The following is a 23662-nucleotide window of genomic DNA, read 5'->3' as shown; positions in this document are numbered from 1 at the left end:
AATCAAGCCCTCTCTTTAAATGAAAATAGGGGAAAATGTTCCAGGTAGGCACAGTTAGCACCGCTGCGTCTATCTATCTCCATGGGGACAGATATATTAATTGATAGGGAGACTAGAGAGATAGATATAAGGGGTACTCCCCCCCCACCCCAAAAAACACTTTCCCATAACGTTTGGCCTATCTCTCGGCCTCTAATAGGGGTAAAGATCTCATTTCATAAGATCTATCTGTCCTCCTCCAATAAGGGCAGCGATATCATTTCATAGGGATTATTTTTCCTAATTAAAAAGAGGTAAGCGCTCCCAAAGTCCCATGTATATGCCACATTTTTCATTGTTATGTTCTAATTGGACTGAAACTTATGGTAGAAGGTTGAGTATGATGCCAGCTTTCATCATAGACCTAGCTTTGGGGAAAAAAGCTTTCAATAAGCTAACGACATCCACCAATCACAGGGTTGGGCACATGAGGGCGAGAGGGTCTTTTCCAAAAGAAAAGGATAAAGGATGACACATGCTGCCCAGCCTTTTTTTCAAACCTTATGAAACCCCTTTTTTTGCAACTTGTTGCAATCTGTGCTTCACCCTTCTGATTTAGATGCAGTTCTTAAAATTCCCCTAAGTCACTTTACTGTTTAGGACAAAAGGTGCTGGGGTGCTTCAAATGATGGGCATTTTTCAGTCAAGTCGGCCTATAGACTGCTTGTTAAGAGGGAGGAGGAGGACCTCTCGGCTAGAGCTTCTTCTTCTAGGAGCCGGCGGTGGGAAAACATACCTGACGAGGTTTGGAATCGCATCTGGTTGTTGCAAACCCTCCCAAAGATCAAGTCTTTATTGTGGCGGTCTTGTAACGAAGCTATTGCAACCGGTGCTGGTCTTCAAGCTCGGCATGTTAATATAGATCCAAGTTGTGCTAGATGTGGTATCCACCCTGAGACTGGTGACCACATCTTTTTCAATTGCCCTTTTGCGTGCAGTGTTTGGTTTGGCAGTCCTCTCCAATTCTCCCCTCCAGGTGATAAGCCAAATTTGGTTGACTGGATACAAGGCTGGAAGGTGTGGTTTAGGGAAGATAAAAAGCTTGCTAGAGAATCTCTCTCGAGAGCATCCTTTATAGGGTGGTATTTGTGGCGCGCTCGTAACGAGCTTGTTTTTAATGGCAAGGCTTGGTCTCCGTCAGAGGTGATTCAACTGGCCGATAAGGCTTTTGTGGAATTTAATAGTTCAGTGCAGAAGCCAAGTGACACTTCGAGAAGTAGTAGACCTCATCAGTGCTCTCAATGGTCTCCCCCTATGGTGGGCATTATTAAAGCAAACTGCGATGCGGTCCTCACTGTGGATTTGAGTAAAGGGGGTTTGGGAGTAATTTTCAGAGACCATACTGGTGCTGTGGTTAAGGCGAGATCCATCCCTCAGAAGTTGGGTTCGGTTATTCAAGGAGAGATTATGGCGATTCGTAGTGCTCTTATTTTTGCTTTAGAGCTGGGCATTGATCGCTTAATTGTGGAATCAGATTGTTGGGATGCTATCGCGTTCTGTGATGGGTCAAAATCCCCGGGGTGGGAGGTGGAGGATTTAGTGGCTGATGTGGTTAGACTAAAATCCTCCTTCTCTTCTATCTCTTTCTCTTTTGTTCCTAGGGTAATGAATGGTGTTTCGGATGCCCTAGCCAAGAAGGTGCTATCAGTTGGGTGCATGACAGATTGGCCAAATTCCATTCAGTGGCTTCAGGACTTATGTGTGACTGAAGCCACTGGCTGTATTCACCCCTCTCATCAATAAATTCTTCGTTTACCAAAAAAAAAAAAAAAAAAAAATAGGGACCTTGAGATCTACCATCAACTATTTGTCTATACAATTTTTTGAACCCAACCTAATTGCAAGCCGTGTTGTCTAGAGCATGATTTGAGGTATTTGAGGTATTGGATCATTTGATACAGCCAATATTGCATGGTTTTGAAAGTGACTAATATTGATACCTGGCCAATATTATATCAGTGAAACAGTACGGACAAAGGGTAAAATCATAAAAAAACAACAACCTAATTTTAAAGAAAAACCAAAGTTAAAATTTTCTGATACGACTAATCTATGCCGATACTGTATCTTCTATATCGGTTAAAACCGATATCGTGCACTAAAACCATGGCCTAGAGATTCCTTTCAAGTGAGGGCTCAGAGAATCCTCCCTCCTTTGAGTAGAAAACAAAAGAAGAGACAACAAGTTATAAGCCGTGTTCCGTAGTCGGTCGGCAACAACCAGCACGACACTCGGTACCAATACAGATGTTGATAGGTCCTCTTCCTGCCCAGTCAGCTTTCTTTGGAGGATGTGGACCCCACTTCCTTGGGGTCCCACATCATTACCCCTGCTGCTTGCTTGCTTTGGTCATGGAATTACCCAGTGGAGTGGCATTGCACATAAATCTGATGTCCTCCCAACAGTATCCTATAGTTTCACAGTTGAGTCTATTTGATGCAAATATCTACGGTGAGATTTGAAGAAGGGTTTTTCTGTGGTACCCACGTTTAAACAGATCTAACGATAGCCAGAGTGACACCTGAGACAGATTATTAGTTTTAAAATGCTGGAGGAGTTGCAGGACAAATCTCAGCGTAGTTTGAGGAAAAAGCCACGTGGATTATTAGATTTTTTTTTCTTCCAATTTTTTGAAATGAAATATGTCCCAATCGACAACGGCTACTTCCCTCCATCAGCGCGATTTCCTATGCTTCTCTCTGGTCTCTCTCTCTCTCTCTCCTTTACTCCGGCCCCAGAGAGAGAGAGAGAGAGAAGACTCAATTCCAATCTCCACTAGCGAAGCCTTTTTTTTTAATAATTGCTTGGAAATGAACAACGAGAGAAAGTTTTCTCCACTCATTCTCCCACTTCCTCACTCATTCATTCTTGCTTGAACCTTAATCAATCCACAACTTCATTCACTAATCTTTCTATCTCTCTCTCTCTCTATACCCAGTACTGAAAGTTCTTGGGGAGCTCATTTGGTTCGAAAATGAAAATGGGTTTACTGATTTGGGTCTTTTCAGCTCTTACAGCTACAACCCTTCTGAGCTGCTGTGTTCTTGCCCTCTCTCAAGATGGTAACATTCGGATTACTCTTTCTTTCACATTCTTAGCTATATTTTTTGAATCTTTAAGTAGTGGATTTGATTGTTTTCATTGTTTACAGGCTACACATTGTTGGAAATAAAAGATGATTTGAACGACAGTCGAGGCTTTCTCAAAAACTGGAGAGCTTCTGATACCAACCCTTGCAACTGGACTGGCATCTCTTGTCATTTCCATGACCTACGAGTTCGTTCCATGTATTTCATTGTGTCCTTAATCCTATCCTTCCATGTCTTTTACTCTGTTTCTCTGTGTGTGTGTGTGGTGGGTAACCTTTCATTGTTGAGATGTACATTAATCATTTCACCTTTGTTTCTCTCTTTTTTCCCCTCTTTTTATTTGGATTCTCAGAGATCTTCCTTATATGCAACTTAAAGGGATCATACCTCCAGGCATTGGGAAGCTCAAGAGATTGCAGAGACTGTAAGTGCTTTACCCCCTCTTTACTCATAAAAGTAAAGGTCTTTTTTTTTTTTTGGGTTCTTTTCTTTAGTTCTTATATTTATATGTGTATATTTGCTTTTAGGGGACTTCATCAAAACAGCTTACATGGAATAATTCCCACTGAAATTACCCAATGCACTGACCTTAGAGCGCTGTAAGAAAAAAGGAACCTTTCCCTCCTCCCTAATTAAACTTCAATTATTCTATTCTGTTACATTGGGGTTATCTTTTAATTTTGATCTTCAAAGGTACTTGAGGGCTAATTACCTACAAGGAAACATACCGCCTGAGCTTGGAAACCTTTCTCATCTTACCATATTGTAAGACACTTGTATTCTGCTATTAGGACATATATCTTCTTCAGTTCACTCTTTATCTTAATGGCATATATCATTTGAGAATTTTTTTTTACTATTTGCTTAATCTTTAATATGCTTTTGTCTTGAGCCAGCTTTAATAAATTAGATGATGATATGCAGGGATCTGTCTAGCAATTCACTGAGGGGATCAATACCTTCCTTTATCGGCAATCTTAGACGGTTAAACTTTCTGTAAGTCTAAGCATTGATATACCAACATGACAATTCCTGGTAATAGTATTTGTAAGATCGATATAGTTATTTATGGTGTTCTTATTCATTGCTATACATCTCAGGAACTTATCCACTAATTTCTTTTCTGGTGAAATTCCAAACATTGGAGTGCTCAACGCTTTTGGGAATGAGTCGTAAGTTTTCTGTGTTCTCACTTCCATTTAGAGCATGTTTCAATTGCTATTATGATTTTCTAATATGGTTTGTCTTCTATGGTTTGATATTTTATCTCAATAATAAAATTGATTGGTCATAATCAGAACCTATACGATCCAGGATCTTGGTATTTTACCTTGATATTACGACATAGAATACATGGACAATTTAAATACATGACTGGCTATTTAAATCTTGCTTTTCATAAAATTCATGATTAGTAATTCTTAAATGTGCGGTATGAAAGAAGACGGCGTATGTATTATAGACATGCGTATATCTGGATCATTTAATTGATTGAGCTTGAGCCATTTATAATATCCCCCAAATCCATGATCAGCATGATAATATGGCATTATCCAGTGCAGAGAGTCGGAGATTTTTTTTGTGTGGGTTGGGGGGGGGGGGGGGTGGCTATAACGTATGTGGATAAAGTTCAGTCTCTCCTTATACCCAATGTTTAAAGTATTGGAATTGGATTGGAGGTCTCAACAGATCCATATCAGAATTGGGAAAGACCGAGGATATTTGACATATTACACATCCCTGATTTATTAATGACTATGCAAATCCTAGCTAATGGGGCAAAAGTTCAAAAGGAAATGAACAGAACAAACGAAGAAAACTACAGGGTGAGTGAAGCCCTCATGGAGTTGCTTGTTAGGTTAGGGCTTTTCTATGCTGGGTTGATTTGCCAAACTGATAACCATCCAACCGTAGTACTTTTATGTTTAGGTTATGTCTTTGGTGGATCCTAGTGACTGTCTAACCCAGGACTGCTGGGAATGTGAAGTGTCAACAATGTCAGCAAGGGGTTAATAATATGATACCATGTTAGTGATTTGGTATCCCATCATTCTCTTTTCAATGTTTTCTCTCTTACAACCACCTACATGTTGTTCTATGTGTTCTCCTATTGAGCTTGTTCTGAGAACATGTTTGCACAGGTTTACTGGAAATTTAGATTTGTGCGGCCAGCAAATACAAAAGCCATGTCGGAGTTTCTTGGGATTCCCAGCTGTGCTACCACATGAAGAAGGTGAGCCACAAGGGTAGCTGTGGACTTATGTTTTTTTATGACAGTCCATGTAGAACTACTAAACTAAGCTAGCAACTGGACTTGATCACCGAAGTGAATTGATTTGAACTTGTTACTAGTTCCCTTTTCTCAGAAATCAACTAACCTAAACTGACACGTATGTGCACTTGTCCAAAAACTAACATCATTTTGACACATGATGGAGTTACTGCAGTCCCTACTAAACGATCTTCTCATTACATGAGTGGAATTCTGATTGGTGCAATGTCCACAATGGGTCTTGTGCTTATTGTGCTTCTCATTTTCCTCTGGATTTGTTTACCATCAAAGAAAGAAAGAGCTGCCAAGGAATATAAAGAAGTGAAGAAGCAAGTTGATCAAGATTCAAGTAAGTTGTTCAAACTTATACCTGTTTTCTGCGGATCTATTTATCTGGCTAAAGTGTTTCTTTTTAATAGGCACCAAGCTTGTCACATTCCATGGCAATCTTCCTTATCCTTCATTTGAAATCATAGAAAAGGTTGAGTCACTTGGTGAAGAGGATGTGGTAGGATCAGGGGGATTTGGCACCGTATACAAGATGGTTATGAACAATTGTAGTACATTTGCTGTTAAAAGAATTGATCTCAGTCGTGAAGTATCTGATCAAGTTTTTGAGAGGGAGCTCGAGATCATGGGTACCATCAAGCATATTAATCTTGTAAATCTACGAGGTTACTGCAGACTCCCCACTGCCAAACTTCTCATTTATGATTACTTGGCCTTGGGCAGCTTAGATCACCTCCTCCATGGTATGCTCATTTTCCAATTGAATAGAGATGTTTGATTGTATTAAGGCTATACAAAGGTTTATATTGATATCAACAGTATACTAGGGATAAATACCATACAAAAAAATGGTCAAATTAATGTTTGATGGGTCCAACCACTAAACCTCAATGAAAACTACAAACTCACTGGATGTTCTTTTTTGGAGAGGTGAGGGAATGTTTCCTTTTTGGGAGCAATCACATGGCAGCCTCACTGCTTGATATTTATTATTCGTTAAGACTTAGGATGTATTATACAGAACCAATGTTGTTTCCAGTCCGGTGGAAAGCTTCAAAGTCCAATCTTACTATTTCAATTTCATGTTTCTGTCTTCAGAGCATAATGGACAGCCCCTGAACTGGAATATTCGCTTAAGAATAGCCCTTGGTTCAGCTAGGGGATTGGCATACTTACACCATGATTGCTGCCCACCGATCGTGCACCGTGACATTAAATCCAGCAATATTCTACTTGACCAGAATCTCGAACCTCATGTTTCTGACTTTGGTCTTGCCAAGCTCTTGGTGGATGAGGACGCTCATGTTACTACTGTGGTTGCTGGAACTTTTGGTTATTTGGCACCAGGTTTGTTGTCATGGATTTCCTTTATTTGTCTTGACTCATTGTATCTTCTATGGATCTCCAATCCAAACCAACTCCACTAAATCTTAACCTAGATGTCACGCCCCAAACCCAGATAAAAGGTAATGTTGTTTACCGTGGCATGATAATTATCATTTGGGCTTACATATGATTATCATGCATGGTTTCACAGTATTAAACTCCAGTCTTGCCACCTTACTAATTGAATTTATTTGTGGATAATTGTTTTGTTCATCTCATGTTCAATTGATTAGTGAATCGATAAACTTTGCAAATGACTGGTTTTGCCACTTGTGGAGCAGAATACCTGAATAGTGGACAAGTCACTCAGAAATCAGATGTGTACAGCTTTGGAGTTCTCTTGTTAGAGCTTGTCACTGGGAAGAGGCCTACTGATCAATCTTTTGTCAAGAAGGGCTTGAATGTCGTTGGCTGGGTGAGTTCTCCAAATTTAACTTTCCCTTGGACCCAAAATTTTTTCTGTCAAATAAGAAAGACTAACTTCTCTTCTATGTTCTAATTTTCTTTTATGACTTCTATAATTTCCAAATTTGTTCTTAGAAAGTGGAGCCTAACTGTACCCTATTTCTCTACAACCTCTCATTTTGTTTGTTTTTTATATTTCCAAGTGCAAAAGAAATTTTTTCTTTTCCTAGCACCAAGGTAGGATATTTTTTCGCAATTGTTCTAAATTTCTTAATAGAGGTTTGTTCAACTGCAAAAATTTCAGATAAATACATTGGTTAGAGAAAAACGTTTAACCGACATAGTGGATAGAAGGTGTATCGATGCAGACATAGAGACAGTACAAGTGGTCCTTGATATTGCCACTAAGTGTACTGATGCAAATCCAGATGAACGCCCTTCGATGAAACAGGTCTTGCAGATGCTAGAGGAAGAGATCATGTCACCTTGCCCTAGTGAGTTCTATGAGTCACATTCAGACTGCTATTAGTGGTAATAGGATAACTGTTTTTGGATTGAGGATGTTGTTTCATTCATTTTTTGAAGGTTGTTGTGCCTCTGTCTCTGGGGCTTTGTATAGTTTACTACATAATTTTGTATAAGATGAATATAATGTAAGGACAGATCCTGGATGGTGTAATTCTCTTGGCTGATAAAGGGAATTATCAAATTGTTTTCAAGGTCCCCCAGCTTCTGCAACAGCCAAAAATTGCCTTGAGGTTAGATCAAGTCAATGAAACCATTATCACAAAGCTCTCTTCCCTTCAGGTCATCCATTTACAAAGGAACCATCAACAATTTAGTGTATATGTGGATGGAATCAAGAAAAGAAAAATTTTGAAGAGAGAAAGGCACTACCTCAAAACTTTTGTCTTATTTTATTTTTTCTGGAAAAAGAACACTGTTTGGTCGCATGGTTTCTATGCCTAGACACGATTGCATGAATTTATTAGTCCCTCCCCCTTCCAGTGAAATAAAAAAGGGTTGATGTTCTCTGTGCCCAGACGCATAGACCTGTCATTAGGGTGGTAGGGTGGTCATTTTCATCCACCCCCATGTCTCTCTGGGCTCAGCCTGTGCCCCAAGCACAGAAAACATTCTCCTAATAAAAAATTAAGCCATGTTGATACCCCTGTGAGTGCTCTCATTGGCCCGTGCTGGTTCAGGGGCTACACAACTGAGAAGAATCTCTTGCCCAGTATTTTTTTTATCCATTTATTGCTTTCCAAATATAGCCACCTAAAGTATATGTGGAAGATTAGAACCAGAATCAAGTTAAGAGCATGAAGATATACAAAAGTTTGAGCAAAAGGTTGTGGTGAGGGGGTGCAAGTTTGACCCGGCCAGCTCAAGCCTACCTTGAGCCCGACTAGGCCTGGGTTGGGTCTGGATGAGGCCTTGAGTTGAGCCCGATCTGATCTGACCCTGTATATATAAATATAAAATGGGCAAGAGATCGCTGCTTGGTTGTGTAGTTCACTAGTTCCTACATTAGTGCAAGGACCAATGAGAGCACAAGCACGGGCATCAATATGGATGAGATTTTTAATTTCGAAAAGGGCTAAGCAGTAATTTCATGCATGCGCACTTGTGTCTTGGCGCAGGAACCACACAAACAAGTAGCGCTCTTTTTCACATATAGAATACACAAGGGAAAAAATGGCTGCCTAGTTGCGTTCCTTTGTATCCACACAAGGGAAGGTGAAATCACCGTCCCGCCCCTCCTGTTGGATGCTCTTGCATGCCTCCTCATTGGCCCCCATGCTGATGCAGAGCCATGCGACTGGGCAGCAAAGCCTTCCCTGATATACAATTATACCTAATAATATCATACTACATACAGTCAAAAAACTTGGTTAGCCAGGCCTTCTCTAGCCCTAAAATGACACCAATGGGGGGTGACAAGCCCAGCCAATCAGGGTCAATCAGGGCCAGGCTGGGTTAGGTTGAGCCCAATTGGAATGGGCCTGGGCTGGGCTTGGGTTGTGCTGGGTTTTTAAAAAGTCCGACCCACCTTGGCCGGTTGCACCCTAGTGACAAAATTTGCCACCAATGAATTTTGGATGTCCTAATTTCTTGATCCTTCAATGATCATTTTTGTCTGAGTCTCAATCAGCGCAGGCCCCTAGTCAGTGTGAAGGCTTATCTGCCTCTTAGCTTCTTCAAACTCTTTCTGTAACTCTACCCATTTAAACTTAGGGTGGATGTTCTCTGTGCCTGAGGCGCAGGCTGCGCCCAGACACCTGGGGGCGGCATTTCCACCATTCAGGGGGTCGGGGTGGTCATTTCACCCACCTCCATATGTCTGGGCTCAGCCTGTGACTTCGGCACAGAGAACATTTTCCCTTAAAACTTATTGGCAATATCACAGGCATGCCCTGCATACTCCTGTAGATCAGCCTGCTAAGCTTGCCCAATTAACCGCTTCACCCTCACAGAACACCAATGCTTCTGACTGGCATTTCCTCATCTTTCCTTTGTCCCCTATCTCTTAACCGCGTGAGTTAGCAAGAGGAGGGGGTCTACTCTCAACCGATTCTTCCCCTCTCTCTCTCTCTACGTCGTCTGAGAAATTTTGATATTAGCTATTCGTTCTGAAACCTGAAATTCCTAGGGAAATGATGCATGTAATGTGGAAGCCAAAGAAGTTCAAGTACTTACTGGAAACATTGTTCGTGTTCATCCTAACGACTCTGTCAACACCCTTCGTGTACTAGGCCTTCAGCGACCAGCTTCTCAACCACATCAACTGTGCTGTCGATGCTCTCTTGGTTAGCTTCATAGTCTATGTAATCCCTGCCCTCGCTCATATGCTCTCACCCATAGGAAGGCCTCTGCTCAACAGGCAACCAATCCATCCTCTCTCTCCTTCTCTCTCTCAGCAATGTTAAACTGCTGCCACAACCACTCCTGTATCTGAGTTTGAACTTTGACTTGTTTCTCTTGTCTTTGCTTCGCTTGGTCCTAACGTCTGTCTGGATTCTGGGTGGATATCTGCTCGGAATGTCTGTCATCACTCGTTCGCTGCAGCTGCAGCTGCAGCTGCTTTTCAGGATGTCGAAGCTCTCAAGAAGTTGCTGGTTATTCATTCCATCACAGAATCAAATGTTACTTATTTTTGCTGACAATCAGATAAACACAGTACTCTTCCTTTCATATTTGTTGCTATTTTTCTTCTGTTCCAGCCAGAAAGTATGATCAATGGCCTTTCCTGCTTCTTCGGCAAACAAGTTGAACTGGTCAGAGGAGAGAGAGGATGGTGGTGTCATGGTGGCGAATCCGGGGATGAAGGTGGTGATGGAGGGGGGGAGGTTGGAGCAGGTTGCAAAATGACATCATTAGGCCTTCATCATTCTGCCATGCCAATATATGATGGGCAAAAAAGGTAAGGTTCTTGATTACAAACAAACGCCATATAACAAAAGCCAGTTTGTTTAATTCAGTAAACACAGTAAGAGCTGGTCAGATGCAGTTTCCATGTGTATTTTGTTTTAGGGATTTCAGACATTGGGATGTCCAATGCCACTAAACTCTAGTTTGATTTGCCAAGCTCAATCATTTTCTCAGAACAATAACCATACTGCAGGGGTTTATTAACAACCCCCCCCCCCCCCCCAGCCCACAACAAAAAAGGGGAACTATATTAAAAAAGGAATAGATCTGCAGCACTCATTAATTTGAAGCTTGAAGCCACCAAACTCCGGAGAAACTGGCATACATTCTAGCGAGATCATGAGCTTCTCGCATGTGAGATCTGGGCAAGGAGAACAAACAATGCTGAAAGCCTTCTTAGAGACCCCGAATGCAAGAAAAGGCTTTCAAATGGTAGGAAGGACCCAGTGAGACAAAGAATGCAGACTGAAAGGGTTGTGGGTAGAGCAATGAAGTCCTAAAATGTTTGTTAATCCCAGCATATTGACACCCAGCAACTCTGTAACTTCTTTGTCTTAAAAGCTTAAACTTTAACGAGTTCATAAAATAACATATTGAAAGTATCTTGCTAATTAGTAAGCATCTCCCAGTTATAGCATTCTCTACAGAAAGATGATTCACAGAACCAAAATGTAGGGAGATATATTAAGGGAAAGAACAGCAAATGATACCAAGAACCACATCCACATCCACAAGAAACAAAATCAGATATTTACCAATACCACACATGATAGAATTTGGCTGTAAATAAAAAGCATCGTTAAACATCAGGAAAACCAAAAGTGAAGCCACACAACCGCATACACAAGTTCTTGATCTTTCAGGGGCATCAGGGCCATGTATGCATATTTGGGTTTCTGTAGCTTTGCGAAAGGATTCATTTGTAACGGAACCAGGGAGCCCCTCAAAATCTCAGTCAAACTAGAGAAGATCATCATAGGCAACGATTTCCCTGCCTTTGTAAGGCGTGTCTAACCCATTTCTCAGACTCACTATACCCACGCTCTGTTTAATGCCTCTGCCATGTCTCCTGAGAGGTACTTCAGCACGCAGCAACTTGGATAAGGGCCGCTCCTCCTTAGACGAAATGGCAACACCTTCCCTCCAGTGAGGAGAAGGATCATTTGCCCAAGATACCTGGACCTGCATTTCACGCAAACGCAACTGTCTGAGACTCTAAAATGATACAATCATGAAATATTTGATAAACATTCAAAACTCTACTATTAGCAAACAATAATGAACCACAAAGAAGGTAGCCATCAGATCTATCTGGAAACATTAGCTATTGAAGTTAGCCAGTTCCTTGAACTTCCCCACTTTTATATGAGTAGGGAAACAACTTGTTGGAGCCAAAGTTAAACCCGATTGACCCATCCATGTTGCTTTAATTCAGGTGGATACTCTATCACTACGAAGAGGCTTAGCATGGCATTGGTCATTTAATTTCATTTTTTCTATTTTTTGTTTGTCAGGCCCCCCGCCCCCCTTTTGTCCCATGCTCATATTTTTCTTCCCAACCCTAAATTTGGTACAATTTCATTTGCTGCAGAAGACTTTTTTGAGTTTTGTGAGATGCTAGGGAGTACTCTCTGAGTTCCATGACCAGCACACCCAGTGCTGGAATCTTGACAGTAAGCTATTCCATAGTCACTCAACTTGTCCTTAAAGCCAAAACTATAAGCTATATTTATCTATCAAAAAACTAAAAAGGATAAGCTATATTTCTCTTTCAAGAGTTGGCTTCCTGCCCTGATAACATTCCCAGTATGCCTTCTCTTAAATAGATTCAATCCACTAAAAACTAAAACACAGGTTCCCATGTGCTTTCTTGTTACTTCTATACTAGTTATGTTCATGGCCATTTCATGTCCACTGGGACTACTATACTAACCAGGCTAATTTGTCTAGTGATGAACGAGTACAACTTCTCTTCAGAGAATCATTGACCACTACCACCAACAACCACTGAAGGTTTTAGTTGTTTTTACACATCTTTTCATACCCAAGCATCTCTCACTGCTGATATTGTCACAAAACAACTGACAAAATAGAGAAGCTGGAAAATTTAGTTTGATCCCTGATCAGCCAGATCTTCTCTTAAGTTCTTTACAACTGCTGTGTGCCCCCCCCCCCCCTCCCCCTTTTAATTTTATCATTTCAACAATGATTGAGATTGCATAGAAACTACAGGTATCGAGATGCCAAAAATCCACAAATCATGAACGGCTAAAGTAATTTTTAACAAAATGTGGCTAAAGGTTCTTCCAGATGCCCAGAAGGTCTGCCAAATGGAATGTAACTGCGGGAGGAACAGTGACCTAATTATAAAAAACGCATTCTTTTCGATTTTGTTAAGGCCATTACCTTTCTTTTCTGTATGAGATTTCCTTGTTCGTTGGACTACAGTTAGGTTAGGCTCTAAGGTATGACTTCTGCTCGAGTTGAGCAACCCGGATTTCAACCAGGGGGAGTTGTGATTCAGATTGAGTCTTCTAAGTAAAATCAACAACGCCAAATTAGCATTAATTCATATGAACTGATAAATATCAAATTATTGGCTTCATAAGAAGGAGAGAGTAGCTTTGGTGAGCTTCCCCTCTACTCACAACATGAGTATTTCGTTCCTCGTCTCGGTGAGACCCCTTGGACAGCTCAGCCGTTGCCTAATTACAAAAGAGATCGACAGGTTTAGTCGAGAATGCCGCCCAATACCCAGCATAGATGGGTAGCCCCACTCTATGGTTAAAGGCTTAAAGCTAAAGGTGCCATTTTTCCCCAATTCGAAGAAATTGGCAGCATGATTTAACATTCACATATGGTGATGATGTTTGGAAAATTAGGTTACAACAGCAGATTGAGAATTTCAGATAATACTCAAACTCAGTGAGGGCTGGGTGAGTCCAGTAAAGACGACCTCTTCCACAGTCCCAACTCCAACGGAGCAAGGTCAAGCATTGATAAAGGCAACGGAAACAGGGAAAGTTATTCGGGTGTCTGTTACCTTTCTGGAATCGACAGTGACGGGGAAAGAGGGATCAAGGGAAGCGCTGATGGCGGCAGCAGCAGAGTCGTGGGAGCGGAAGGTGATGAAGCCAAGACCACCACGGTCAATGCGAAGACGAGAGATGCTGCCATACATCTCGAAACGAGACTTAAGGTCGAGGACGGAGCAGCTTTGGTCGAGACCAGTCACTACAACCACCGCAGGGGAATTCTGCTTGGAATCGGTGGTGTTGGTGGTGGTGGGCTCCTGCAGACGATCTCCTATGTCAGCTCTGCCATTAGAATGGTGGTGATGCAAGGGACGAGCCCTCTTTGATTTCCGGAATGAAGTCGAAGTTGAAGAAGAAGAGACATACTGACCGGAACCGTAGTCGGGTCTCTCTCTTTTCCGGCTCATGTCGTCCTTCCCCTCCACTAAAGCAAGCACTCACTCACTCACCCTTCCCTTCCTCCCGGAAGAACATCAATTTCTTCTGCAAATCCTCTCCCCTTCTTCGTTTGTGTGCCCTACCTACTCCCTCCACAGTACTTGCTTTCATTCCTCGTTACAGTACATTTCAAGTTTCTTTCTTTCTTAATAATTCAAGATCCCTAAATTACCCTTTATCTTCTCACTCCCCTCCTCTTTTTTTATGGTAAACAAGGTATTTTTTCTCTCCTCCATCTTTTTATTTATTTAATAAATTATTTCATTAGATAATTGTTTATTTAGATAATTTAGATTTAGATGAAATAATTAGTTTCAATTAATTAATTAATTAATTACTACATTAATGTACATATTTTATTTTTTTTAATCTTTCTCTGAATTGGTTAGTCCATGTGATAAAAGGAAAAGACTTTGTAAGTACTTTGTTTATTCCCTAGTTTATAAAGTTTTTTTTTCCATCAAAATAAAAAAAAGACCAAACAAGAATCTCATTGGCATAATTTCAGCTTAAAAAGAGTAGAGAAAATTGCTAAAATTATAAAATATGTCATTTTATAGTTTATATTCATCTCTATTTGATGTTATTTTGATAATTTACTAAGAACAAAGATTGGGCACGCCCCCCTCTCCGGAGATGTGAGCGGCCTTGACCAATGAGTAGGATGGGCTACGAGGGGCAGGGAGATCCTTTCCATTGGGGGTGGAAGAGAGATAGACACAAGGTAGACACTCGACCGTTGTGCCCACCCATTTTCTTTTGACTAAAATTTTGAATCAAAATTTGAGCAACTTTCCTTTCTTACTTTGAATTAAAATTAAACCATTGAAGTATATGTGGAGTTCTTTATCACATGGATTAACTCATGTATTGTTAGGCCACAAATAGTAAAGAATTATAGTTCACTAGGCATAGTGATGCCTAGAAGGACTCTTTCCCCAAACATCCTTTTATGTTGTTATAATGGCAAAATACGTCTACCAAAAAAAAAGGCAAAATATTTAAATAGTTGTGATCTCCGTCACTAAAATCTTGTTATAATGAAAAGAAAAAAGTGTCATTGCATTCCGTTTTTCAAAAATAGATATTCAAGACCATAAAATCACTTTTCTTGAACTACCTTTTACCAATTCTCTATCTTAGGGTACATAGGCAGCTTGGCAAAATTATGCCTAAGTTCAATCCACCTGTTCATTTTTGGGGTGGGAAAGAAAAATAGTATAGGTGTGAGGGTTGGGGGGTACAAGGTAGTGATGGGGTTAGGGAAGAAGACTAGTAGAGGTGGGAGATAGGGGTGGGAAGGAAGAATCATTGAGGGTGGAACAAAGAACTGATGGGTGAGAGAGTTGTAGAACGGAGGAGGGAGATGAACAATGTTGTAGTTTATTGATTTACAAGAATATTTAGTATTATATTAAGGATAAAGTTGAAAATAAAAAACTAGTAATTTGGTTAATGTTATCTTGGTTTATGTACCATAAACATAACAAGTGAAACGTTAGACACCTTCACTCAATTTCACAAAACGATAGACACCTTGGATGTCAAACCCAAAGTGATATAGTTCCAAACTCAATCCAATCCAAATGACGGCGGATCATCTGCACGTATGTGTTGGTGAATGTATTCGCACCGCTTCATGAAACTATTTCCTTAACCTCCATTCAGCCAACCTCCCCCCTAAAAGATATTGGGGTTAAAAAAAAAAAAAAGAATTCATATAGGGGCGTTTGTATCATCTGATAATCAGATGATGGTAATACCACAAAATAAAAAACTATTAATTTGGTTAATGTTATCTTAGTTTAGGTACCACGAACACAATATGTGAAACGTTAGATACCTTCACTCAATTTCACAAAACGATAGACACGTTAGATGTCAAACTCGAAGTGATATAGTTCCAAACTCGATCCAATCTAAACGAGAGCGGATCATTTGCACGTATGTGTAGGTGAATGTATTCGCAGCGCTTCATAAAACTGTTTCCTTAATAAAAAGATATCCGGATTTTAAAAAAAAAAACAAAAAGGAGAGCTCATATAGGGGCATTTGTGTCATCTAATAATCAGATGATGGTGGTAACCCAATACCACTGTATGCATCCAATCACTGCTCACCTGGAAAGGTTGTGGAGATGCGGGGTATCAAACCCCGTACCTCTCGCATGCAAAGCTAGAGCTCTACCATGTGAGCTACATCCCCAATGCATCTTTCCTCTCCTCCATCTTTTTATTTATTTAATAATTTTCTTTCATTAGATAGTAGTTTATTTCAATTATTTAGATTTAAATGAATTAACTAGTTTTAATTAATTAATTTATTACTACATTAGTGTACATTTTTTTTCTTTCTTTCTCTGAATTAGTTAATCCATGTGATAAAAGGAAAAGACTTTGTAAGTACTTTATTTATTCCCTAGTTTATAAAGTTTTTTTTTTCATCAAAAAAAAAAAAAGACCAAACAAGAATCTCATTGGCATAATTTCAACTTAAAAAGAGTAAAGAAAGTTGCTAAAATTATAGAGGGAAAAAGTTCTCCGTCCGGGAGTGCTGGCATAGAGTGTGGCCTATGCCAGCACTCCCATGAGTCTATCTCTCTCCTCCTCATATGAAAAGATATCTCTGCCCTCTTGTTTTGAGGAGGAGAGATAGACACATGGGAGTATTGGTGTAGGCCACACTCCCGGACAGAGAACTACTTCCCAATTATAAAATATGTCATTTTGTATTTTATATTTATCTCCATTTGATGTTATTTTGGTAATTTACTAAGAACAAAGATTGGGCACGTCCCCCCCCCCCCACTCCAGATATATGAGCGGCCTTGACCAATGGGTAGGGTGGGACAGGAGGGGCAGGGTGATCCTTTCCATTAGCGATGGAAGAGAGATAGACACAAGGTAGGCACCCAGTCGGCGGGCCCACCCATTTCATTTTGACTAAAATTTTGACTCAAAGTTTGAGCAACTTTCCTTTCTTACTTTGAACTAAAATTCGGCAGTTGAGGTTTATGTGGAGTCCTCAATCACATGGATTAACCCATGCATTGCTAAGTGTCAAATAGTGAAGAATTATATTTCACTTGGCATAGTGGGGTGCCTAGAAGGACCCTTTCCCCAAATATCCTTTTACGCTGTTATAATTGCAAAATATTTAAATAATTTTTAAAAATATCCTTTTTATAGCTCATGCCCTCAAAATTATGATTTTCAAAATAATCAATTTTCCCATTTTATATCTATTATGTCGCCAAAATTCCTAGTAGATTACATCGGCCAAAAGCCCTCAAAATGAAATATTTTTCTGTGAAAATTCGATTGACACTCAACCAGTTGGCATTAAAATTCCCATGGTTTAAATAGGTGGTTTAGACATTCATAACTCCCAAATTTATTGCAGATTTTTTTGGCCAATCTAGTCACCAAAACAAAATCTTTTTTGTAGGAGTCCGAGTGACACGGTTAGTGTCATTGCACTCCGCTTTCCTAGAATAGATATTCAAGACCATAAAATCATTTTCCTTGGAACTACGTTTGACCTAATCTCTATTTAAGGGTATATAGACAGCTTGGCAAAATGACGCCTAAGTTCAGTCCACCTATTCACTTTGGGGGTGGGAAAGAAAAATAGTAGAGGTGGAGGTGTGGGGGTGGGGGCGGTCCAGGGTAGTGATGGGGTTAGGAAAGAAGAGTAGTAGAGGTGGGAGACAGGGGTGGGGAGGAAGAATCATCGAGGTGGGATATGAGGGTGGAACAATGGAGTGATGAGTGAGAGAGTTGCAGAACGGATGAGGGAGATGAACAGTGTCATAGTTTATTGATTTATGGGAAGAAGAATAGTTAGTATTATATTAAGGGTAAAGTTTAAAAAAAACCCTATTAATTTGGTTAATGTTATCTTGGTTTAGATACCACAAACACAATATGTGAAACATTAGACACCTTCACTCAATTTCACAAAACGATAGACACCTTAGTTGGGATAAGGTTATGGTTGTTGTTGTTGTTATTGTTGTTGTTGTTGATAGACACCTTAGATGTCAAACCCGAAGTGATATAGTTCCAAATTCGATCTGATCCAAACGAGAGCGCACCATCTGCACGTATGATTAGGTGAATGTATTCGCAACGCTTCATGAAACTGTTTCTTTAACCTCCATTCAGCCAACATCCCCCTAAAAGATATCCGGGTTTTAAAAAAAAAAAAAGGAGAGCTCATATAGGGGCATTTGTGTCATCTAATAATTAGATGATGGTGATAACACAAAATAAAAAACTATTAATTTCTTGGGGTTAGCGCAGCTGGCTTGGAGGGGACATGAGACTCCGCCTCAGGAAGCGAGGTCTCGTGATCAAACCTTCGCCGCTGCATAATTTCTTGGGGCCACCCACCTGAGGCTCACTAGGGCCCAGAAGCTCCCGATTCGTGCGTGGCGTGGGGGTCATGTACGAGCCCAGGGGGGATTTAGTCGGCCTAAAGTCGGATACCCCTCCTGTCTCCAAAAAAAAAAAAAAAAAAACTATTAATTTGGTTAATGTTATCTTGGTTTAGGTATCACAAACACAATATGTGAAACGTTAGACACCGAAGTGATATAGTTCCAAACTCGATCCGATCCAAACGAGAGCGGATCATCTGCACGTACATGTAGGTGAATGTCTTCACAGCGCTTCATGAAACGGAAAAATATCACCTTAATTTGCTTACCCGTCAATTTCCTCAATTCCTTCTAATAGAGTGAGGTGGGCCCCACGTCGGGCAGTGTGTTCGGGCAGGAGATAGGGTGATTATTTCTATCCTCCTATTAGATGGAATTGAGGAAATTGAAGAGCAAGCAAATTGAGGGGATAAAGATCCGAAATAAAACTATTTCCTTAACTTCCATTCAGCCAACCTCTCGAATTCCTGCCCGCTCCAATTCCCTCCAATTCCTCACATAGGAGCGAAAATGACCACCTTATCCCCTGCCCGAACACACTGCCTAAGGTGGGGTAGGGTGGTCATTTCTGCTCCTATGTGAGGGATTGGAGGGAATTGGAGTGAGCAGCGAATTGGAAGTGATAAAAATTCCAACCTCCCCCTAAAAGATATCCGGGTTAAACAAATGAAAAGAGGAGAGCTCATATAGGGGCATTTGTGTCATCTGATAATCAGATGATGGTGGTAACCCAATACCACTGTATGCATCCAATCACTCCCCCTAAAAGATATCCGGGTTAAACAAATGAAAAGAGGAGAGCTCATATAGGGGCATTTGTGTCATCTGATAATCAGATGATGGTGGTAACCCAATACCACTGTATGCATCCAATCACTGCTCACCTACCCCTAAAAGATATCCGGGTTAAACAAATGAAAAGAGGAGAGCTCATATAGGGGCATTTGTGTCATCCGATAATCAGATGATGGTGGTAACCCAATACCACTGTATGCATCCAATCACTGCTCACCTAGAAAGGTTGTGGAGATGCGAGGTATCGAACCCCGTACCTCTCGCATGCAAAGCGAGCGCTCTACCATGTGAGCTCATCCCCAACCGTATATTGTAGTTGCTTAACTTTTATTTATTAATGATATGGATGTGCACATATTAATAACAAAACAAGCAATGGAAACACAATACCAAAATACTCACAAGTGAAGCCTCCAAATGGTATTCCTTGGACTTGCCATACTTACGGCTGTTAAATGAAAAAGATTCATTATTTTAATGGGGACTAAATCTCTCCCCACCCCAAATGTAGGGTGAGATGTAGGGGTGCAACCAGGTCGGGTTGGGCCGGGTTTTATAAAATCTTAGTCCAACTCTGAGTCTCCTTAGCTAGGCCTAGGACCAATCCAACCCAATCTTGACTCAGGACCTAGAAAATCCAACCTTGACCCGTCCTCAAGGTTGGGTTGGGCTGACCCTAATTGGCCCTGATCATGGGGAGGGAAACGGAGATGCATGGGCTGGATTGAGCCGGGGAGAAAATTATCAATTTTACGTAAAATAACATTATAATAAAATTTATTATATCACTTATTATTTTCATATATAATATATTATATAACAAATGTGGGTGACATTTAAAGTTTATAATATATAAATTATATCAATGTATAGTTTATTGTATAGCTTAAAACAGGGTCGGATCAGATCGGGCCAGGCCAAGCTCAGCCCAAGGCCTCAATCCAGGCCCGTCCTGACCCTGACTCAAGGTTAGAAATTTCCAGCCCTTACCCGTCCTCAGTACCAAGATATTCTTGTTTGGACTCAAGGTGGGTTCGGGCTGACAACCCCCTGACAGGGCCAAACTTGCACCCCTAGTAAGATCTGTCCCCACCGGTCCCTACAAGGGGATTCGATCCAATCAATGGATTGTCTGCACGTATGTGGAGGTGAATGTACATTTGAGAAACATCCATGTTTCTTTAGTTTTCATAAATACCCCTCCTTTTGTAAATGGTAAAAATGGGACATGTGGTTATCTTTCACATGTATATGCACCTACACGTACAAGAAGAGAAATTGAACTCGATCCAAACACAATATGTGAAACGTTAAGACACCTTCACTCAATTTCCCAAAACAATAGACACCTTAGATGTCAAACCCGAAGTGATATAGTTCCAAACTCGATCCAATCCAAATGAGAGCGGATCATCTGCACGTATGTGTAGGTGAATGTATTCGCAACACTTCATGAAACTGTTTCCTTAACCTCCATTCAGCCAACCTCCTCCCTAAAAGATATCGGGGTTAAAAAAAAACCAAAAGAACTCATATAGGGACATTTGTGTCATCTGATAATCAGATGATGGTGATACCACAAAATAAAAAACTATTAATTTGGTTAATGTTATCTTGATTTAGGTACCACAAACACAATAAGTGAAACGGTAGACACCTTCACTCAATTTCACAAAATGATAGACACCTTAGATGTCAAACCCAAAGTGATATACTTCCAAACTTGATCCAATCCAAACGAGAGCGGATCATGTATGTGTAGGTGAATGTATTCGCAGCGCTTCATGAAACTGTTTCCTTAACCTCCATTCAGCCAACCTCCCACTAAAAGATACCCAGATTTAAAAAAAAACAAAAAACAAAAAGGAGAGCTCATATAGGGGCATTTGTGACATCTGATAATCAGATGATGGTGGTAACCCAATACCACCGTATGCATCCAATCACTGCTCACCTGGAAAGATTGTGGAGATGCGGGGTATCGAACCCTGTACCTCTCGCATGCAAAGCGAGCGCTCTACCATGTGAGTTACATCCCCAACTGTGAAAAACTAATAGTCTACAAGGGATTTTTCCTCTCCTCCATCTTTTTATTTATTTAATAATTTCCTTTCATTAGATAATTGTTTATTTCAGTTTTTTAGATTTAGATGAATTAATTAGTTCTAATTAATTAATTCATTACTACATTAGTGTACATTTGTTTTCTTCCTTTCTCTGAATTAGTTAGTACATGTGATAAAAGGAAAAGACTTTGTAAGTACTTTATTTATTCTCTAGTTTATAAAGTTTTTCTTTTCATCAAAAAAATAAAAAAACCCAAGAATCTCATTCGCATAATTTCAGCTTAAAAAGAGTAAAGAAAATTGCTAAAATTATAAAAAAATGTTATTTTGAATTTTATATTCATCTCCATTTGATGTTATTTTGGTAATTTACTAAGAACAAAGATTGGGCATGTCCTTCCCCTCACTCCAAATATATGAGCGATCTTGACCAATGGGTAGGGTAGGACAGGAGGGGCAGGGTTATCCTTTCCATTACGGGTGGAAGAGAGATAGACACAAGGTAGGCACCCGGCCGGCATGCCCACCCATTTCATTTTGACTAAAATTTTGACTCTGAGTTTGAGCAACTTTCCTTTCTTTGAATTAAAATTCCGCAATTAAGATTTATGTGGAGTCTTCTATCACATGGATTAACCCATGTATTGCTAGGTGGCAAATAGTGAAGAATTATATTTCACTAGGCATAGTGGGGGGCCTAGAAGGACCCTTTCCCCGAATATCCTTTTACATTGTTATAATGGCAAAATATTTAAATAATTTTTAAAAATATCCTTTTTATAGCTCATGCCATCAAAATTATGATTTTCTAAATAATCAATTTTCACATTTTATATCTATTATGTCGCCAAAATTCCTAGTAGATTACATCGGCCAAAAGCCCTCAAAATGAAGTATTTTTCTGTGAAAATTCGGTAGACACTCAACCAGTTGGCATTAGACTTCCCATGGTTTAAATAGGTGGTTTTGACATTCATAACTCCCACAAATTTCCTGCAGATGTTTTTTGGCCAGTCTAGTCACCAAAACAAAATCTTTTTTGTAGGAGTCCGATTGACACGGTTAGTGTCATTGCACTCCGCTTTCCTAAAATAGATATTCAAGACCGTAAAATCATTTTCCTTGGAACTACGTTTGACCTAATCTCTATTTAAGGGTCTATAGACAGCTTGGCAAAATGACGCCTAAGTTCAATCCACCAAAGTGTCACTTTGGGGGTGAAAAAAAAAAATAGTAGAGGTGTGGGGGCGGTCTAGGGTAGTGATGGGGTTAAAAAAGAAGAGTAGTAGAGGTGGGAGACAGGGGTGAGGAGGAAGAATCATTGAGGTAGGATATGAGGTTGGAACAAAGGAGTGATGAGTGACAAAATTGTAGAACGGATGAGGGAGATGAACAGTGTCATAGTTTGTTGATTTACGGGAATAAGAATAGTTAGTATTATATCAAGGGTAAAGTTAAAAATAAAAAACTATTAATTTGATTAATGTTATCTTGGTTTAGGTACCACAAACACAATATATGAAACATTAGACACCTTCACTCAATTTTACAAAACGATAGACACCTTAGATGTCAAACCCGAAGTGATATAGTTCCAAACTCGATCCGATCCAAACGAGAGCGCATCATCTGCACATATGTGTAGGTGAATGTATTCGTAGTGCTTCATGAAACTGTTTCTTTAACCTCCATTCGGCCAACCTCCCCCTAAAAGATATACGGGTTTAAAAAAAAAAAAAAAGGAGAGCTCATATAGGCATTTGTGTCATCTAATAATGAGATGATGGTGATACTACAAAATAAAAAACTATTAATTTGGTTAATGTTATCTTGGTTTAGGCACCACAAACACAATATGTGAAATGTTAGATACCGAAATGATATAGTTCCAAACTCGATCCGATCCAAACAAGAGCGGATCATCTGCATGTACATGTAGGTGAATGTATTCGCAGTGCTTCATGAAACTGTTATCGTCTACGGTTCCCAAGTTCCTCTCACGAGAGGGGGGTGGGACCCACCCGGAGCACCTGCCCAAATAGTTTGCCCAGGTGGGATCCACCCTCCTCTTGTGAGAGGAACTAGGGAACCACACAGGAACCGTAAATGAAAAAAATTCCCTAAAAGATATCCGAGTTAAACAAAATAAAAGAGGAGAGCTCATATAGGGGCATTTGTGTCATCTGAAAATCAGATGATGGTGGTAACCCAATACCGCCAGATGCATCCAATCACTGCTCACCTAGAAAGGTTG

The 23662-nt window shown here is 40.1% G+C and overlaps 2 protein-coding genes across 9 annotated transcripts; one reads left to right on the top strand and one right to left on the bottom strand.

Moving 5' to 3' along the window:
• Positions 1–2829: 2829 nt before the first annotated feature.
• LOC122670499 (LRR receptor-like serine/threonine-protein kinase FEI 1) lies at positions 2830–7835 on the top strand. Of its 8 annotated transcripts, none has more exons than XM_043867402.1 (13): positions 2830–3102; positions 3192–3327; positions 3482–3553; positions 3657–3728; positions 3823–3894; positions 4054–4125; positions 4230–4301; positions 5256–5362; positions 5568–5750; positions 5821–6153; positions 6509–6757; positions 7078–7211; positions 7506–7835. In XM_043867402.1, the coding sequence occupies exons 1-13, from the start codon at positions 3015–3017 to the stop codon at positions 7728–7730; spliced, it is 1815 nt and encodes a 604-aa protein (XP_043723337.1). In that variant the 5' UTR covers positions 2830–3014; the 3' UTR covers positions 7731–7835. The 8 variants fall into 8 exon arrangements, with proteins under 8 accessions (XP_043723337.1, XP_043723335.1, XP_043723339.1 ...); XM_043867400.1 differs by having other exon boundaries at positions 5256–5374; XM_043867404.1 differs by having other exon boundaries at positions 2831–3102; positions 5577–5750.
• Positions 7836–11357: 3522 nt separating this feature from the next.
• LOC122638343 (uncharacterized protein At1g27050) lies at positions 11358–14165 on the bottom strand. Its single transcript, XM_043831258.1, has 2 exons — positions 13677–14165; positions 11358–11815 (listed from the first exon to the last, which is right to left on the bottom strand). The coding sequence occupies exons 1-2, from the start codon at positions 14073–14075 to the stop codon at positions 11594–11596; spliced, it is 621 nt and encodes a 206-aa protein (XP_043687193.1). The 5' UTR covers positions 14076–14165; the 3' UTR covers positions 11358–11593.
• Between the last annotated feature and the right edge of the window lie 9497 nt (positions 14166–23662).

Source organism: Telopea speciosissima, chromosome 8, assembly GCF_018873765.1.
Source record: "Telopea speciosissima isolate NSW1024214 ecotype Mountain lineage chromosome 8, Tspe_v1, whole genome shotgun sequence".
Lineage (NCBI taxonomy): Eukaryota > Viridiplantae > Streptophyta > Magnoliopsida > Proteales > Proteaceae > Telopea > Telopea speciosissima.
The sequence above is the reverse complement of the archived record's forward strand: the minus strand, read 5'-3'. Positions and strand labels throughout refer to the sequence as shown.

Excerpts from the sequence above, each read along its gene's own strand:
- LOC122670499 (XM_043867400.1), top strand. The coding sequence starts at position 3,015 with ATGAAAATGGGTTTACTGATTTGGGTCTTTTCAGCTCTTACAGCTACA. Across the intron at positions 3,729-3,822 it reads TGCACTGACCTTAGAGCGCT|GTACTTGAGGGCTAATTACC; the intron begins GTAAGAAAAAAG and ends TGATCTTCAAAG. Across the intron at positions 3,895-4,053 it reads CTTTCTCATCTTACCATATT|GGATCTGTCTAGCAATTCAC; the intron begins GTAAGACACTTG and ends GATGATATGCAG.
- LOC122638343 (XM_043831258.1), bottom strand. The coding sequence starts at position 14,075 with ATGAGCCGGAAAAGAGAGAGACCCGACTACGGTTCCGGTCAGTATGTC. Across the intron at positions 11,816-13,676 it reads TCACTGTCGATTCCAGAAAG|GTCCAGGTATCTTGGGCAAA; the intron begins GTAACAGACACC and ends CGTGAAATGCAG.